This window comes from Ranitomeya imitator, chromosome 7, assembly GCF_032444005.1.
Source record: "Ranitomeya imitator isolate aRanImi1 chromosome 7, aRanImi1.pri, whole genome shotgun sequence".
In the NCBI taxonomy this organism is placed as follows: Eukaryota; Metazoa; Chordata; class Amphibia; order Anura; family Dendrobatidae; genus Ranitomeya; species Ranitomeya imitator.
Genome location: NC_091288.1, coordinates 225,457,147 through 225,475,474, shown reverse-complemented (window position 1 = coordinate 225,475,474; position 18,328 = coordinate 225,457,147). Strand labels below are relative to the sequence as shown.

At 49.2% G+C, this 18,328-nt stretch overlaps 2 protein-coding genes across 2 annotated transcripts in view; one reads left to right on the top strand and one right to left on the bottom strand.

Annotated features, from left to right (window-relative positions):
• QPRT (quinolinate phosphoribosyltransferase) overlaps positions 1–1,541 on the top strand; it is a 34,329-nt gene extending 32,788 nt beyond the window's left edge. Inside the window, exon 5 of the mRNA XM_069735232.1 lies at positions 744–1,541. Coding sequence (XP_069591333.1) covers positions 744–959 — 216 coding nt within the window. The 3' untranslated portion in view covers positions 960–1,541. The remainder of the gene's footprint in view (positions 1–743) is intronic.
• A 9,623-nt stretch (positions 1,542–11,164) lies between these two features.
• On the bottom strand, positions 11,165–16,413 carry MYL11 (myosin light chain 11). The gene is made up of 7 exons (XM_069735231.1): positions 16,276–16,413; positions 15,342–15,437; positions 14,773–14,848; positions 14,542–14,646; positions 14,121–14,199; positions 11,621–11,669; positions 11,165–11,537 (listed from the first exon to the last, which is right to left on the bottom strand). Exons 1-7 carry the CDS (start codon positions 16,276–16,278, stop codon positions 11,433–11,435), a joined length of 513 nt encoding a protein of 170 aa, XP_069591332.1. The 5' UTR covers positions 16,279–16,413; the 3' UTR covers positions 11,165–11,432.
• Between the last annotated feature and the right edge of the window lie 1,915 nt (positions 16,414–18,328).

Genomic DNA, 18,328 nt, shown 5'->3' with positions numbered 1-18,328 from the left:
TGTTTTCAAACAGAGGCTGGACAGACACCTGTCTGGGATGGTTTAGTGAATCCTGCATTGAGTAGGGGGTTTGACACGATGACGCTGGAGGTTCCGTCCAAATCTAACTTTCTATGATTCTATCTAAAATACTGACCAAATACTGATGGTGTGACCGTAGCCTCATTCACAGGCTACTACTGTCTTCTAATTCATTGTTGCTGTTGTACCATACATTACTGTCTTGAAATGTTGAGCAATGTTTTAGGGCTTTCTTTATGACTGAGCTGTGAACTCTGACAAACTCTCACTATCCTATAATCCCCATAAAATGGTTGCTGCATTCCTTGTCTCAGCTTTTATACAGGCTGTGATTGTTCCTGATTGGCTGTGCTGTGCCATGTGAATCGATAGCTGCAAGTCATTATAGGTTAGCCCACATGTTCACACTTAGTCCTTTTGTCCATGTCTGATGCAATTTTCTGCAATATGTAAAATGGTGCCAGCATTTTTTGGGCAATTCAAGTGAATAAAAATACACATACACCAGGATCTGCAAATGACTTAAAGCTTGACACTAACTCGATTCCCATCACATCATCTCCACAATATACTATATCTTTGCTATGTTTTTAGTGTTGGTAAAGCTATTTGTAAGTTCACTATATGTTTAGCACTGATTGTTTGTGCACCTTTAGGCTATATTTGCCTTTCTTTGAATGAGCTGAGCTGACCATCTTCCCTTCTCTCTCTGCCCTCTATAGTTTCTTCACAAAGCTGCTTTAACTGTGAAGACGGCCTTTCCGGGAGTTGTGGTTGAAGCTTCTGGAGGCATCACTCCACAGAACCTTCTTGAGTTTCTCGGTCCTTATGTGGACATGGTGTCATTGGGGTGTCTCACTCAGGGACCTCCAAGCATTGACTTTTCCCTGAAATTAGACAAAGGTTTAAAGAGTGGCACCTCACAGCCTTGCCCATAGCTTTTATAGATCTCTGTTAAAGACCAGAATTACCACTAAACAACCCACTTTCATCCAAATCGACCTCTTCTATGAACCCTTAAATGTCACAAACCTGGTGCGAAGAAGCCTGAGCTACAACCACAGAGGTACTGAAAGAAGATCTTGGCATGATGTAATGAAATCCTGGTCCCCTAATGAGCCACTTCATTCCTCCACTCGCTGCATCATCTACATCATAAGACACTGACAAACATTATAAGCAGACATTAGTACAAAACTATGAGTTGCCAAACGCCATGACATGAGATGCCAGTGGAACACCTCGAGATGTCAAACACATGACATGAGATGCCAGAGGAGCACCTCGAGATGTCAAACACCATGACATGAGATGCCATTGGAACACCTCGAGATGTCAAACACCAAGACATGAGATGCCAGAGGAGCACCTCGAGATGTCAAACACCATGACATGAGATGCCAGTGGAACACCTCGAGATATCAAACACCATAACATGAGATGCCAGTGGAACACCTCAAGATGTCAAACACCATAACATGAGATGCCAGTGGAACACCTCAAGATGTCAAACACCATAACATGAGATGCCAGTGGAACACCTCGAGATGTCAAACACATGACATGAGATGCCATTGGAACACCTCGAGATGTCAAACATCATGACATGAGATGCCAGAGGAGCACCTCGAGATGTCAAACACCATGACATGAGATGCCATTGGAACACCTCGAGATGTCAAACACCAAGACATGAGATGCCAGAGGAGCACCTCGAGATATCAAACACCATAACATGAGATGCCAGTGGAACACCTCAAGATGTCAAACACCATAACATGAGATGCCAGTGGAACACCTCGAGATGTCAAACACATGACATGAGATGCCATTGGAACACCTCGAGATGTCAAACATCATGACATGAGATGCCAGAGGAGCACCTCGAGATGTCAAACACCATGACATGAGATGCCATTGGAACACCTCGAGATGTCAAACACCAAGACATGAGATGCCAGAGGAGCACCTCGAGATGTCAAACACCATGACATGAGATGCCAGTGGAACACCTCGAGATGTCAAACACCATGACATGAGATGCCAGTGGAACACCTCAAGATGTCAAACACCATAACATGAGATGCCAGTGGAACACCCCGAGATGTCAAACACCATGACATGAGATGCCAGTGGAACACCTCAAGATGTCAAACACCATAACATGAGATGCCAGTGGAACACCTTGAGATGTCCTACATACGAAGCTAGACAAGCTGATAAGATCCAATTTTAACATCACATGATACCAAACCCATACCAGGCGATGCCAGACAACAGCATGGCTACTAATCAGGATGTGTGGTCTTTGGGACGTGTCACTGTATGATGCCTGCCATGTCGTTTACTCTGCAATAATAAACCGTAAGAAGGCGGTTGTGTGTCATAATGGGATCTGATTATATATAGAGGAGGACCTAAGATTTGTTCATACGCGATGGGGGACCAGGGATTTCTATGAACATGGGGAGAACATAGAAAACCTTTTTTCAGAACAGTCAGGTTATCAGATTTGAACGGGGGCTTTTGTGTTATTTAAAAAGGTGAAGATTAAGGGGGCTGTCAAGGTCAGTGAACAAGGATCAGTGTGGGATCTTTAAGGCTATGTGCACACGATGCGGATTTAGTGCGGATTTTTCCATGCAGAAATGCTGCAGATCCGCACTGTGATTTACAGTACAATGTAAATCAATAGTGAAAAAAAAAAGCTGTGCAGATGGTGTGGAAAAATCCGCGCGGAAACGCTGTGGATTTACAAGAAGTGCATGTCACTTCTTTTGTGCGGATCTGCAGCGTTTTTGCTCCCTCCATTATAGAAATCCACAATGGTAAAAACTGCAGAAAATCCGCACAAAATCCACATCAATTCCGCATAAAAACTGCACAAAATCCGCGGCAAATCTGCACCCCATTCCGCAACGTGTGCACATAGCCTAAAACCATATTAAGGGATGGTTGTAATGACATAGATTCATCTAGATGTTCTTTTTTCCTCCAGCTCTACGTCCTGTATCACTGGATTATTTATTCTCCACAATGCAGTTTGTTGTGATAAGCCTCCGCCCTTCAATAAATGCTGATATAGTATCTGTAATAACTGCCTCGCGTGGTCGGGAATGCCAGTCTCACTGCTCTAACTGTAAAGAACCCTTTCCTATTTAGCTTCCGAAATCGCATTTCCTCCACACATACAGTAATAAATGTCTTCTGGTCCTTTGTACCATCTTTTAAAGAATAAATTATGTTGCGTCCTGTGAATTAATGACACATGTATTATATATATATATATATATAAATGAGAGTGCCTCGGAGGCGTCTGCTTCTAAGCTAAAAAGGCCCAACTCTTCTACCTTCTTATAGGAGAGGCCTCCATCCCTTGTAATATGTTGCACGCTGGACAAAGACCTATTGGTGGTGGAAACGTTGCTTCACTATGGCAGAATGGATTTCTCTTTTTAACCACTACACCTGGATGGAGCGCTGTTCATTATTTGCCTGATTAGGTTCGGGGCAGGTAGTCTGACGGGTACTGGGGACCTGACAACTAACAAACATGCACAGTGCTAACGGACAATATTGCTCAGGCACCTCCATGCTGGAGGAGGTGCGTTAAATAGGTGTCACCCAGCTACTGCCCTTTAAGATGGTGTGCGTTGCCCCTTTAAGAAGGAGGAACCGCGCCCTTCCTAAGCATCAGCAGAGATGCAGGAAGGAGGACGTGCGGGACGAGTGTTGCGGCTGTGAGTTATTCGGCATCTCTGCCGGGGAAGAGAGGCAGCATGCAGAAATGCCGGAGTTACAGTCCCCCTTCTTTTTATGCCCCCTTATCTTCAAGCCCACATGACATCTCTCCAGGGGGAGAGGGGCTGAATGTTCTCCCTGGGCTCCCACGATCTCTCCTCAAACCCCTTCCAATTCACCAGAAAAAAGTTTTTCCTCTTACCCTCTTGGTGGCTAGAATGTTCTCTATCTCAAAAACGTCCTCGGTGCTGACTGGAGCAGAAGTGGTACCAAGATCTTCGAATAATGAACTAAGGAGGTCCGGCTTTAGGAGAGACACATGAAAAATATTGGGAATCCATGATGAGATCCATGACGAGGCTGGGAGTTTGAGCTTGTAGGCTGTCGGATTAATCTCTTTCAAAACCTCAAAGGGACCGATGAAGCAAGGACCTGTTTATACAAGGGTAGAGTGAGATGGACATACTTGGATGACAGCTAGACCTTGTCTACAGGACGAAACAGAGGTGGATCCAGACATCTCTCCTCTGCGTGCCATTTCATCTGCTCAGAGGACTTCAATAATGTCCCAGATTTCATAAAGTTTTGACGATGAATTTGGCAGCAGGAATATTGCAGGTGATAGAGATAGGGAACATAATATTGAGATGCTGACGGTAGACCACAGAGAATGGAGATTTGGCACAAGATTCGCTGACATGATTATTGTATGAGAATCCGGCCCAAGGCAGGCGTTCGACCCAGTCATTGTGATGGGCATTGATGAAGTGTCTGAAGTAGTTAGTCAGGATCTGCCTTGATGTTCTCATCCACCGTCCGAAAATGAAGAATAAAGTTAAAGCGAGTGAAGAACAAACCACCTCGCCTTTCGTAGATTAAGCCTTAGTGCAGACTGTACATAGGCTAGGTTCTTGTAGCTCGTGTAGATAACCATCAGATTATTTATTACTATTTATTTCTATAGCTCCATTGATTCCATGGTGCTGTACATGAGAAGTGGTTACATACAAATTACAGATTTCACTTACAGTAAACAAACTAACAATGACAGACTGATACAGAGGGGCGAGGACCCTGCCCTTGCGGGCTTACATTCTACAGGATGGTGGGGATGGAGACAGTAGGTTGAGGGTTGCGGCAGCTCCGGTGTTGGTGAGGCGGTAGCTCCGGTGTTGGTGAGGCGGTAGCTCCGGTGTTGGTGAGGCGGTAGCTTCGGTAGTGATGAGGAGGCAGCGGGGTCAGTGCAGGCTTTAGGCTTTCCTGAAGAGGTTGGTTGGTTTCAGGTTCTGTCTGAAGGATCCGAATGTGGTTGATAGTCGGACGTGTTGGCGCAGAGAATTCCAGAGGATGGGGGATATTCGGGAGAAGTCCTGGAGGCGATTGGATGAGGAGCGAATAAGTGTGGAGGAGAGAAGGAGGTCTTGGGAGGACCGGAGATTACGTGAGGGAAGATATCGGGAGATTAGTTCAAAGATATATGGAGGAGACAGGTTGTGGGTGGCTTTGTAGGTCAGTATTAGTAATGTGAACTGGATACGCTGAGGGAATGGGAGCCAGTGAAGAGACTTGCAGAGAGGGGAAGCGGAGGAGTAGTGAGGAGAGAAATGAATTAGCCGGGAAGCAGAGTTAAGGATGGACTGGAAAGGTGCAAGGGTGTTAGCAGGGAGGCCGCAGAAAAGAATGTTGCAGTAGTCGAAGCGGGAGATGATGAGGGCATGCACAAGCATTTTAGTAGATTGACGGTTGAGGAAAGGACGGATTCTGGAGATATTTTTGAGCTGGAGGCGACAGGAGGAGGAAAGAGCTTGGATGTGTGGTTTGAAGGACAGGGCAGAGTCAAGGGTTACTCCGAGGCAGCGGACTTCCGGTATGGGGAAAAGCGTAATGTCCTTTACTGCGATAGGTCAGGTAAGGAAGATCTATGAGATGGAGGAAAGATGATGAGTTCAGATTTGTCCACATTGAGTTTGAGGAAGTGAGAGGAGAAGAAGGATATGGCTGATAGACACTCCGGGATTCTGGACAGCAGAGCGGTGACGTCTGGTACAGAGAGGTAGATCTGAGTGTCATCAGCATAAAGGTGATACTGGAATCCATGAGACTTTATGAGTTGTCCCAGGCCGAGTTTATAGATTGAGAAGAGTAGGAGTCCTATAAGGAGGATGAGGAGGTAGTGTGGGAGTGGGAGACGCTGAATGTGCGGTTGGAAAGGTATGAGGAAATCCCAGATAGGGCGAGGTGTTTGATGCCAAAGGAGGAGAGGATCTGTAGTAGGAGGCAGTGGTCAACTATGTCGAAAGCAGAGGACAGGTCTAGAAGGAGTACAGAGTGGCCCCCACTTCTCTGAGTATAGGGTGGAGTGGCCCCCACTTCTCTGAGTATAGGGTGGAGTGGCCCCCGCTTCTCTGAGCATAGGGTGGAGTGGCCCCCGCTTCTCTGAGTATAGGGTGGAATGGCCCCCGCTTCTCTGAGTATAGGGTGGAGTGGCCCCTGCTTCTCTGAGTATAGGGTGGAGTGGCCCCCGCTTCTCTGAGTATAGGGTGGAGTGGCCCCCGCTTCTCTGAGTATAGGGTGGAGTGGCCCCCGCTTCTCTGAGTATAGGGTGGAATGGCCCCCGCTTCTCTGAGTATAGGGTGGAGTGGCCCCTGCTTCTCTGAGTATAGGGTGGAGTGGCCCCCGCTTCTCTGAGTATAGGGTGGAATGGCCCCCGCTTCTCTGAGTATAGGGTGGAGTGGCCCCTGCTTCTCTGAGTATAGGGTGGAGTGGCCCCCGCTTCTCTGAGTATAGGGTGGAATGGCCCCCGCTTCTCTGAGTATAGGGTGGAGTGGCCCCCGCTTCTCTGAGTATAGGGTGGAGTGGCCCCCACTTCTCTGAGTATAGGGTGGAGTGGCCCCCGCTTCTCTGAGTATAGGGTGGAGTGGCCCCCCCGCTTCTCTGAGTATAGGGTGGAGTGGCCCCCGCTTCTCTGAGTATAGGGTGGAGTGGCCCCCGCTTCTCTGAGTATAGGGTGGAGTGGCCCCCCCACTTCTCTGAGTATAGGGTGGAGTTGCCCCCGCTTCTCTGAGTATAGGGTGGAGTTGCCCCCGCTTCTCTGAGTATAGGGTGGAGTTGCCCCCGCTTCTCTGAGTATAGGGTGGAGTGGCCCCCCGCTTCTCTGAGTATAGGGTGGAGTTGCCCCCGCTTCTCTGAGTATAGGGTGGAGTGGCCCCCGCTTCTCTGAGTATAGGGTGGAGTGGCCCCCCCACTTCTCTGAGTATAGGGTGGAGTGGCCCCCGCTTCTCTGAGTATAGGGTGGAGTTGCCCCCGCTTCTCTGAGTATAGGGTGGAGTGGCCCCCGCTTCTCTGAGTGTAGGGTGGAGTGGCCCCCGCTTCTCTGAGTATAGGGTGGAGTGTCCCCCCCGCTTCTCTGAGTATAGGGTGGAGTTGCCCCCGCTTCTCTGAGTATAGGGTGGAGTGGCCCCCGCTTCTCTGAGTATAGGGTGGAGTGGCCCCCCCACTTCTCTGAGTATTGGGTGGAGTGGCCCCCGCTTCTCTGAGTATAGGGTGGAGTGGCCCCCGCTTCTCTGAGTATAGGGTGGAGTGGCCCCCGCTTCTCTGAGTATAGGGTGGAGTGGCCCCCGCTTCTCTGAGTATAGGGTGGAGTAGCCCCCGCTTCTCTGAGTATAGGGTGGAGTGGCCCCCGCTTCTCTGAGTATAGGGTGGAGTGGCCCCGCTTCTCTGAGTATAGGGTGGAGTGGCCCCCCGCTTCTCTGAGTATAGGGTGGAGTGGCCCCCGCTTCTCTGAGTATAGGGTGGAGTGGCCCCCCGCTTCTCTGAGTATAGGGTGGAGTGGCCCCCCGCTTCTCTGAGTATAGGGTGGAGTGGCCCCCGCTTCTCTGAGTATAGGGTGGAGTGGCCCCCCGCTTCTCTGAGTATAGGGTGGAGTGGCCCCCCGCTTCTCTGAGTATAGGGTGGAGTGGCCCCCGCTTCTCTGAGTATAGGGTGGAGTGGCCCCCCGCTTCTCTGAGTATAGGGTGGAGTGGCCCCCGCTTCTCTGAGTATAGGGTGGAGTGGCCCCCCGCTTCTCCAGGTATAGGGTGGAGTGGCCCCCCGCTTCTCCAGGTATAGGGTGGAGTGGCCCCCGCTTCTCTGTGAGTATAGGGTGGTGTGGCCCCCGCTTCTCTGTGAGTATAGGGTGGAGTGGCCCCCGCTTCTCTGAGTATAGGGTGGTGTGGCCCCCGCTTCTCTGAGTATAGGGTGGAGTGGCCCTCCGCTTCTCCAGGTATAGGGTGGTGTGGCCCCCGCTTCTCTGTGAGTATAGGGTGGAGTGGCCCCCGCTTCTCTGAGTATAGGGTGGAGTGGCCCTCCGCTTCTCCAGGTATAGGGTGGTGTGGCCCCCGCTTCTCTGTGAGTATAGGGTGGAGTGGCCCCCGCTTCTCTGAGTATAGGGTGGTGTGGCCCCCGCTTCTCTGAGTATAGGGTGGAGTGGCCCCCCACTTCTCTGAGTATACGGTGGAGTGGCCCCCGCTTCTCTGAGTATAGGGTGGAGTGGCCCCCGCTTCTCTGAGTATAGGGTGGAGTGGCCCCCCGCTTCTCTGTGAGTATAGGGTGGAGTGGCCCCCGCTTCTCTGAGTATAGGGTGGAGTGGCCCCCCGCTTCTCTGTGAGTATAGGGTGGAGTGGCCCCCGAGTTCTCTGAGTATAGGGTGGAGTGGCCCCCGCTTCTCCAGGTATAGGGTGGAGTGGACCCCGCTTCTCTGTGAGTATAGGGTGGTGTGGCCCCCGCTTCTCTTAGTATAGGGTGGAGTGGCCCCCGCTTCTCTGAGTATAGGGTGGTGTGGCCCCCGCTTCTCTGTGAGTATAGGGTGGAGTGGCTCCCGCTTCTCTGTGAGTATAGGGTGGTGTGGCCCCCCGCTTCTCTGTGAGTATAGGGTGGAGTGGCCCCCGCTTCTCTTAGTATAGGGTGGAGTGGCCCCCGCTTCTCTGAGTATAGGGTGGAGTGGCCCCCGCTTCTCTTAGTATAGGGTGGAGTGGCCCCCGCTTCTCTGAGTATAGGGTGGAGTGGCCCCCGCTTCTCTGTGAGTATAGGGTGGTGTGGCCCCCGCTTCTCTGTGAGTATAGGGTGGAGTGGCTCCCGCTTCTCTGTGAGTATAGGGTGGAGTGGCCCCCCGCTTCTCTGTGAGTATAGGGTGGAGTGGCCCCCGCTTCTCTTAGTATAGGGTGGTGTGGCCCCCGCTTCTCTCTGAGTATAGGGTGGTGTGGCTCCCGCTTCTCTGTGAGTATAGGGTGGTGTGGCCCTCCACTTCTGAGTATAGGGTGGCGTGGCCCCCGCTTTTGAGTATAGGGTGGTGTGGCTCCCGCTTCTCCAGGTATAGGGTGGAGTGGCCCCCGCTTCTCTTAGTATAGGGTGGAGTGGCCCCCGCTTCTCTGTGAGTATAGGGTGGAGTGGCCCCCGCTTCTCTGTGAGTATAGGGTGGTGTGGCCCCCCGCTTGTGAGTATAGGGTGGTGTGGCCCCCGCTTCTGAGTATAGGGTGGTGTGGCCCCCGCTTCTCCAGGTATAGGGTGGAGTGGCCCCCGCTTCTCTGTGAGTATAGGGTGGTGTGGCCCCCGCTTCTCTGTGAGTATAGGGTGGTGTGGCCCCCCGCTTCTCTCTGAGTATAGGGTGGAGTGGCTCCCGCTTCTCTGTGAGTATAGGGTGGTGTGGCCCCCGCTTCTCTTAGTATAGGGTGGAGTGGCTCCCGCTTCTCCAGGTATAGGGTGGAGTGGCCCCCGCTTCTCTGTGAGTATAGGGTGGAGTGGCCCCCGCTTCTCTCTGAGTATAGGGTGGAGTGGCTCCCGCTTCTCTGTGAGTATAGGGTGGTGTGGCCCCCGCTTCTCCAGGTATAGGGTGGAGTGGCCCCCGCTTCTCTGTGAGTATAGGGTGGTGTGGCCCCCGCTTCTCTGTGAGTATAGGGTGGTGTGGCCCCCGCTTCTCTGTGAGTATAGGGTGGTGTGGCCCCCGCTTCTCTGTGAGTATAGGGTGGTGTGGCCCCCGCTTCTCTGTGAGTATAGGGTGGAGTGGCCCCCGCTTCTCTGTGAGTATAGGGTGGAGTGGCCCCCCCGCTTCTCTGTGAGTATAGGGTGGAGTGGCTCCCGCTTCTCTGTGAGTATAGGGTGGTGTGGCCCCCGCTTCTCTGTGAGTATAGGGTGGAGTGGCCCCCCGCTTCTCTGTGAGTATAGGGTGGTGTGGCCCCCCGCTTGTGAGTATAGGGTGGTGTGGCCCCCGCTTCTGAGTATAGGGTGGTGTGGCCCCCGCTTCTCCAGGTATAGGGTGGAGTGGCCCCCGCTTCTCTGTGAGTATAGGGTGGAGTGGCCCCCGCTTCTCTGTGAGTATAGGGTGGAGTGGCCCCCCCGCTTCTCTGTGAGTATAGGGTGGAGTGGCTCCCGCTTCTCTTAGTATAGGGTGGAGTGGCCCCCGCTTCTGAGTATAGGGTGGTGTGGCTCCCGCTTCTCTGAGTATAGGGTGGTGTGGCCCCCGCTTCTCTGTGAGTATAGGGTGGTGTGGCCCCCGCTTCTCTGTGAGTATAGGGTGGAGTGGCCCCCGCTTCTCTGTGAGTATAGGGTGGTGTGGCCCCCGCTTCTCTGTGAGTATAGGGTGGAGTGGCCCCCGCTTCTCTGTGAGTATAGGGTGGAGTGGCCCCCGCTTCTCTGTGAGTATAGGGTGGTGTGGCCCCCGCTTCTCTGTGAGTATAGGGTGGTGTGGCCCCCGCTTCTCTGTGAGTATAGGGTGGAGTGGCCCCCGCTTCTCTGTGAGTATAGGGTGGAGTGGCTCCCGCTTCTCCAGGTATAGGGTGGAGTGGCCCCCGCTTCTCTGTGAGTATAGGGTGGTGTGGCCCCCGCTTCTCTGTGAGTATAGGGTGGAGTGGCCCCCGCTTCTCTGTGAGTATAGGGTGGTGTGGCCCCCGCTTCTCTGTGAGTATAGGGTGGAGTGGCCCCCGCTTCTCTGTGAGTATAGGGTGGAGTGGCCCCCGCTTCTCTGTGAGTATAGGGTGGTGTGGCCCCCGCTTCTCTGTGAGTATAGGGTGGTGTGGCCCCCGCTTCTCTGTGAGTATAGGGTGGAGTGGCCCCCGCTTCTCTGTGAGTATAGGGTGGAGTGGCTCCCGCTTCTCCAGGTATAGGGTGGAGTGGCCCCCGCTTCTCTGTGAGTATAGGGTGGTGTGGCCCCCGCTTCTCTGAGTATAGGGTGGAGTGGCCCCTATAACGAGTCTGGCACCATGAGAGAGAGCCTGTACCTGAGGGCCCTGGATAGACGGTGACCCTTTTCCCTTTTTCCCAGGAAGCATTGCTTGGCTTGTAAAGCCAGCTGGTGGTCTCCACAAGTATAATCAGGACCCCCATAGTTTGGAAGCCAATTCTTGTGGAAATGGACAACACAAGGGACAAGTAGAATAAAAACAAGATTTTATTGAGTTTTTTTCTTCCCCTGAGGATTTCTTAGTTCCAACTTTAAGACATTGAAAGTATTCAGGGACAAGAGGGAAGGGGTTCAGAGAGAACGGGTGACCACGCGGGGCCAATCCAGACCAGTAGAAGGAATAAATTACAGAGGTGTCTTTGATGGGTCGAGTTTACAAAATAAGACGCAATATACAGCAAGTTGGGGTTCAGCGCTGGGCATGAGAGCGCACCCCCAGAGGGATGACATGGCTCCATTACTCCTGGTCTTTGTCCTCTCCGTGGGTGATGACGTAGCAGATGTTCTTGTAGTCTACATTGCCGGCTACATCAGGAGGAAATGCTGTCCACATGTTCTTGATCTGAGGGAGAGAGAAGAAAGGATGAGGGGATGTCGGACTCAAGAAACCCCTCTATACGTCACTGCAGCCACAAGGCCACTCACCTCCTCTGGAGTGAATCTGTCACACTGTGTGATCAGGAGTTCCTCGAGGCTGAGAGAAAACACAGAACATGTGAGGACGGAGGAGCAGTATGGGGGAACGGGACAGAGGGGTAACAGGACCTGGAGAAGGAGCCGGGGAGAGTAGGGCCACCTTATTACTGAGGTGTATGGTGGGCAATGCTGGGGAACGGGACAGAGAGGTAACAGGACCTGGAGAAAGAGCCGGGGAGAGTAGGGCCACCTTATTACTGTGGTGTATGGTGGGCAGTGCTGGGGAATGGGACAGAGGGGTAACAGGACCTGGAGAAGGAGCCGGGGAGAGTAGGGCCACCTTATTACTATGGTGTATGGTGGGCAGTGCTGGGGAATGGGACAGAGGGGTAACAGGACCTGGAGAAGGAGCCGGAAAGAGTAGGGTCACATTATTACGGTGATGTATGGTGGGCAGTGCTGGGGAATGGGACAGAGGGGTAACAGGACCTGGAGAAGGAGCCAGGAAGAGTAGGATCACATTATTACGGTGATGTATGGTGGGCAGTGCTGGGGAATGGGAGAGAGGGGTAACAGGACCTGGAGAAGGAGCCGGGAAGAGTAGGGTCACCTTATTACTGTGGTGTATGGTGGGCAGTGCTGGGGAATGGGACAGAGGGGTAACAGGACCTGGAGAAGGAGCCGGGAAGAGTAGGGCCACCTTATTACTGTGGTGTATGGTGGGCAGTGCTGAGGAATGGGACAGAGGGGTAACAGGACCTGGAGAAGGAGCCGGGAAGAGTAGGGCCACATTATTACTGTGGTGTATGGTGGGCAGTGCTGGGGAATGGGACAGAGGGGTAACAGGACCTGGAGAAGGAGCCGGGAAGAGTAGGGCCACCTTATTACTGTGGTGTATGGTGGGCAGTGCTGAGGAATGGGACAGAGGGGTAACAGGACCTGGAGAAGGAGCCGGGAAGAGTAGGGCCACCTTATTACTGTGGTGTATGGTGGGCAGTGCTGGGGAATGGGACAGAGGGGTAAGAGGACCTGGAGAAGGAGCCGGGAAGAGTAGGGTCACATTATTACTGTGGTGTATGGTCGGCAATGCTGGGGAACGGGACAGAGGGGTAACAGGACCTGGAGAAAGAGCCGGGGAGAGTAGGGCCACCTTATTACTGTGGTGTATGGTGGGCAGTGCTGGGGAATGGGACAGAGGGGTAACAGGACCTGGAGAAGGAGCCGGGGAGAGTAGGGCCACCTTATTACTGTGGTGTATGGTGGGCAGTGCTGGGGAATGGGACAGAGGGGTAACAGGACCTGGAGAAGGAGCCGGGGAGAGTAGGGCCACCTTATTACTATGGTGTATGGTGGGCAGTGCTGGGGAATGGGACAGAGGGGTAACAGGACCTGGAGAAGGAGCCGGAAAGAGTAGGGTCACATTATTACGGTGATGTATGGTGGGCAGTGCTGGGGAATGGGACAGAGGGGTAACAGGACCTGGAGAAGGAGCCAGGAAGAGTAGGATCACATTATTACGGTGATGTATGGTGGGCAGTGCTGGGGAATGGGAGAGAGGGGTAACAGGACCTGGAGAAGGAGCCGGGAAGAGTAGGGTCACCTTATTACTGTGGTGTATGGTGGGCAGTGCTGGGGAATGGGACAGAAGGGTAACATGACCTGGAGAAGGAGCCGGGGAGAGTAGGGCCACCTTATTACTGTGGTGTATGGTGGGCAGTGCTGGGGAATGGGACAAAGGGGTAACAGGACCTGGAGAAGGAGCCGGGAAGAGTAGGGCCACCTTATTACTATGGTGTATGGTGGGCAGTGCTGGGGAATGGGACAGAGGGGTAACAGGACCTGGAGAAGGAGCCGGGAAGAGTAGGGCCACCTTATTACTGTGGTGTATGGTGGGCAGTGCTGAGGAATGGGACAGAGGGGTAACAGGACCTGGAGAAGGAGCCGGGAAGAGTAGGGCCACCTTATTACTGTGATGTTTGGTGGGCAGTGCTGGGGAATGGGACAGAGGGGTAAGAGGACCTGGAGAAGGAGCCGGGAAGAGTAGGGCCACCTTATTACTGTGGTGTATGGTCGGCAATGCTGGGGAACGGGACAGAGGGGTAACAGGACCTGGAGAAGGAGCCGGGAAGAGTAGGGCCACCTTATTACTGTGATGTATGGTGGGCAGTGCTGGGGAATAGGAGAGAGGGGTAACAGGACCTGGAGAAGGAGCCGGGAAGAGTAGGGTCACATTATTACTGTGATGTATGGTGGGCAGTGCTGGGGAACGGGAGAGAGAGGTAACAGGACCTGGAGAAGGAGCCGGGGAGAGGAGGACCACCTTATTACTGTGGTGTATGGTGGGCAGTGCTGGGGAATGGGACAGAGGGGTAACAGGACCTGGAGAAGGAGCCGGGGAGAGTAGTCCCACCTTATTACAGTGGTGTATGGTGGGCAGTGCTGGGGAATGGGACAGAGGGGTAACAGGACCTGGAGAAGGAGCCGGGGAGAGGAATGACAGGCTACTTACAACTGCTTTTTGATGGACCCTTTTGCCTCAGGATCAAGCACCTTAAATGCCCCAGTGATAACGTCCTCTGGATCAGCACCTGCAGGCAGACATTCAGTCAGAGAAGGCCCCTGCCCGATATCCAATCCTACTAGACTGTGTGTGCCAGGTAGCGGTTCACTGCCCCCTATACACCATGTATAAGTTCCCCAGCCCTGTATGTACAATGTATATATTCTGCTGCTCACTATATACCAGCTATATGTTCCCCTGCCTTGTATGTACCAAGTAGAGGGTGTGTTGCCTACTATATAACAGGTATGAGTTCTTCAGTCCTGTATGTACCATGTATAAGGTCCGCTGTCACCTATATACCATGTATAATGTCCCCAGCCCTGCATGTGCCATGTATAGGGTCTGCTGCTCTATATTTGACTCTCACCCTTGAGCTTCTCGCCGAACATGGTCAGGAAGACGGTAAAGTTGATGGGTCCTGAAGCCTCTTTGACCATTTCATCGAGTTCCTCATTCTTCACGTTCAGGCGGCCTGTAGGGAACAGTTACAGGGGTCAGAGGGGAAGGGAAAGAACACCCCCAAATATGTACTTGCCGTTCGTGAAGCCCTTGCCATAGGAGTTTGGTTGTTTGGGGGATCACCGGGCTCTGCACTCACCCATGGCTGCAAAAGTATCTCTCAGATCTTCCTTATCGATGATCCCATCTCTGTTCTGATCGATCACTGTGAAAGCCTGAAGAGAAAGGAGAGCAGTTAACCCCCAATGTGCCTGTGCTCATACTAGAAGCTTTATAAGAGGCCCCCCAACTGTGCTGATATATAGGGGACCCAAATACCCTTAGCTAATACCACAATGGTTAAAAGAGGTCTCAGCACTGTAAGTCTGTCACATGAGGTTGGGGTCATTGGTGCAGAGGTTTCCTGGCACCAATCCCAAAGATGGAAACTACAACTATTCACTCCTCAACCCGAAATGTCTGACAACATGGAGCAATAGACGTCATCTAACCTACTGTCAGCCTCTGTATAGTCACATGGCCGATTACAGAGGACAGTAGCTGTCATCAAGTCGACTTCATATTCGGCTTCCGCCTCCCCTTCCCCCCATTCACACACCTGTCTACCCCTGTCATGTCCTCTCCGCACACAAATAGTGGAGCAGGGTCACCTACCCCCTGCATGTGGTCTGGACTGACAAGGGTGACTACAGGCCTCACCACACTCACCTCCTTAAACTCCTGGATCTGGGTTTGGTCAAACATGGACAAGACATTGGAGGAGCCTCCTTCTGCTGCCTTTCTCTTGGCCTTCTTTGCTGGTGCCTGTGAGGGAAGGAAGAGTCAAGTGGTGCAGACAAGTATGGCAGCAATCCTCCACGAGTTCAACGATCATAATCTGCAGATGTTCTGGGGGTTCAGAGGTAATTATCTACAGATGGTCTAGAGGTTCAGAGGTAATTATCTACAGATGGTCTGGGGGTTCAGACGTGATTATCTACAGATGGTCTAGGGGTTCAGAGGTAATTATCTACAGATGGTCTGGGGGTTCAGACGTGATTATCTACAGATGGTCTAGGGGTTCAGAGGTAATTATCTACAGATGGTCTAGGGGTTCAGAGGTAATTATCTACAGATGGTCTAGGGGTTCAGAGGTAATTATCTACAGATGGTCTAGGGGTTCCGAGGTAAATAACTGTAATTATTACAGGTAAGTATTTACAGATGGACTATGGATTCAGATTTAGGTTCTCCTATTGGCCTAGTAATTGTAGGAGTTCAGTCTGAGCATAGGTTTCAAAGTCCATAGCTACAATAGTAGTAATGCCATTGCAGTTTTTTACCCGTGTCAGCTGGCATACTTCAGGTCAGAAGATTTGGAGAGAAGAGGACAGGCTGTAGAGTGTGGGTGTCGGATAGTTGTGGCTGAGGCACCAGTTGGAAGCGAGGAGATTCTGCTCGAGTTGTACTTTTACTCCTTTACTTGTACAGGACACATGAGTTTGGGGTCTGATACATCCAGGAGGGTCACAAGTTGAACCCCAACGTGAATCCTTGTCCCAGTGCCTAAACCCCAAGTGTAGCTCCAGCTGATGGTTGTCTTCTCTCCATTCCTCTGCCCTGTCCAGCACATAATCCAGGGGCTCCTATCTCATCGACTTACCATGTCCTCGGTTGGGTTGGTGCTTGTCCTGGTCAAAAGGAGTGAGTGACATGGACGAGGAAACCCCAGAACCTATTATATACCCCACTCCCTCAAGACGCTGCTTCTAACTTTAGCCTCATCCTCAACTTTGGCTGTAAGGAGAAGGGAGGTGGGAGGCCCTGGGACAAAATAGTTCTGACCGAAATAGCCCCGGACTCTCAAGGCGTCTTCTGCTCCTTTCTTGGACACATGAAGAGAAACTGGACAGCTGCAAGGGGGAAGGGGGAAGACGCGGGGTCCGAGAGAAAGAAAGAAACGGGGAGGAGGCCCCGAAATAATGAACATTGCTCCTAACATTCCTTATTATATATCAATGCAGGCCAACAAGATGTTCTATCATCTATTATCTATTATCTGTCAAATATTATCTATCTATTATATATCTATCTATTATCTATTATCTATCATATATTATCTATCAATCTATCTATTATCTATCATATATTATCTATCTATTATCTATCTATCTATTATCTATCTATTATCTATCTATCTATTATCTATCTATTATCTATCTATTATCTATCTATTATCTATTATCTATCTATTATCTATCTTTTATCTATTATCTATCTATTATCTATCTATTATCTATCTTTTATCTATTATCTATCTATTATCTATCTATTATCTATTATCTATCTATTATCTATTATCTATCTATCTATCTATTATCTATCTATCTATTATCTATCTATCTATTATCTATTATCTATCTATTATCTATTATCTATCTATCTATTATCTATCTATCTATCTATCTATTATCTATTATCTATCTATCTATTATCTATCTTTTATCTATTATCTATCTATTATCTATCTATTATCTATTATCTATCTATTATCTATTATCTATCTATTATCTATTATCTATCTATCTATCTATCTATTATCTATCTATCTATCTATTATCTATCTATCTATTATCTATCTATTATCTATTATCTATTATCTATCTATTATCTATCTATCTATCTATCTATCTATCTATCTATCTATCTATCTATTATCTATTATCTATCTATTATCTATCTATTATCTATTATCTATCTATTATCTATCTATTATCTATTATCTATCTATTAGCTATCTTTTATCTATTATCTATCTATCATCTATCTATTATCTATTATCTATCTATTATCTATCTTTTATCTATTATCTATCTATTATCTATCTATTATCTATCTATTATCTATTATCTATCTATCTATCTATCTATTATCTATCTATCTATTATCTATCTATCTATTATCTATCTATTATCTATCTATCTATTATCTATCTATTATCATCTATCTATTATCATCTATCTATTATCATCTATCTATTATCTATCATATGTTATCTATATAATATCTATCTGTTATCTATCTATCTATTATCTATCTATCTATCTATCTATCTATTATCTATCTATCTATTATATATCTATCTATCTATCTATTATCTATCTATTAGCTATCTTTTATCTATTATCTATCTATCATCTATCTATTATCTATTATCTATCTATTATCTATCTTTTATCTATTATCTATCTATTATCTATCTATTATCTATTATCTATCTATTATCTATCTTTTATCTATTATCTATCTATTATCTATCTATTATCTATCTATCTATTATATATCTATCTATCTATCTATTATCTATCTATCTATTATCTATCTATTATCTATCTATCTATTATCTATCTATTATCATCTATCTATTATCATCTATCTATTATCATCTATCTATTATCTATCATATGTTATCTATATATTATCTATCTGTTATCTATCTATCTATTATCTATCTATATCTATTATCTATCTATTATCATATATTATCTATCTGTTATATATCATATATTATCTATATATCTATTATGTATTAATAATTTTAATAAATAATCTTTATTTTTATATAGCGCTAACATATTCCGCAGCGCTTTACATTTTACACACATTATCATTGCTGTCCCGGTTGGAGCTCACAATATATATTCCCTATCAGTATG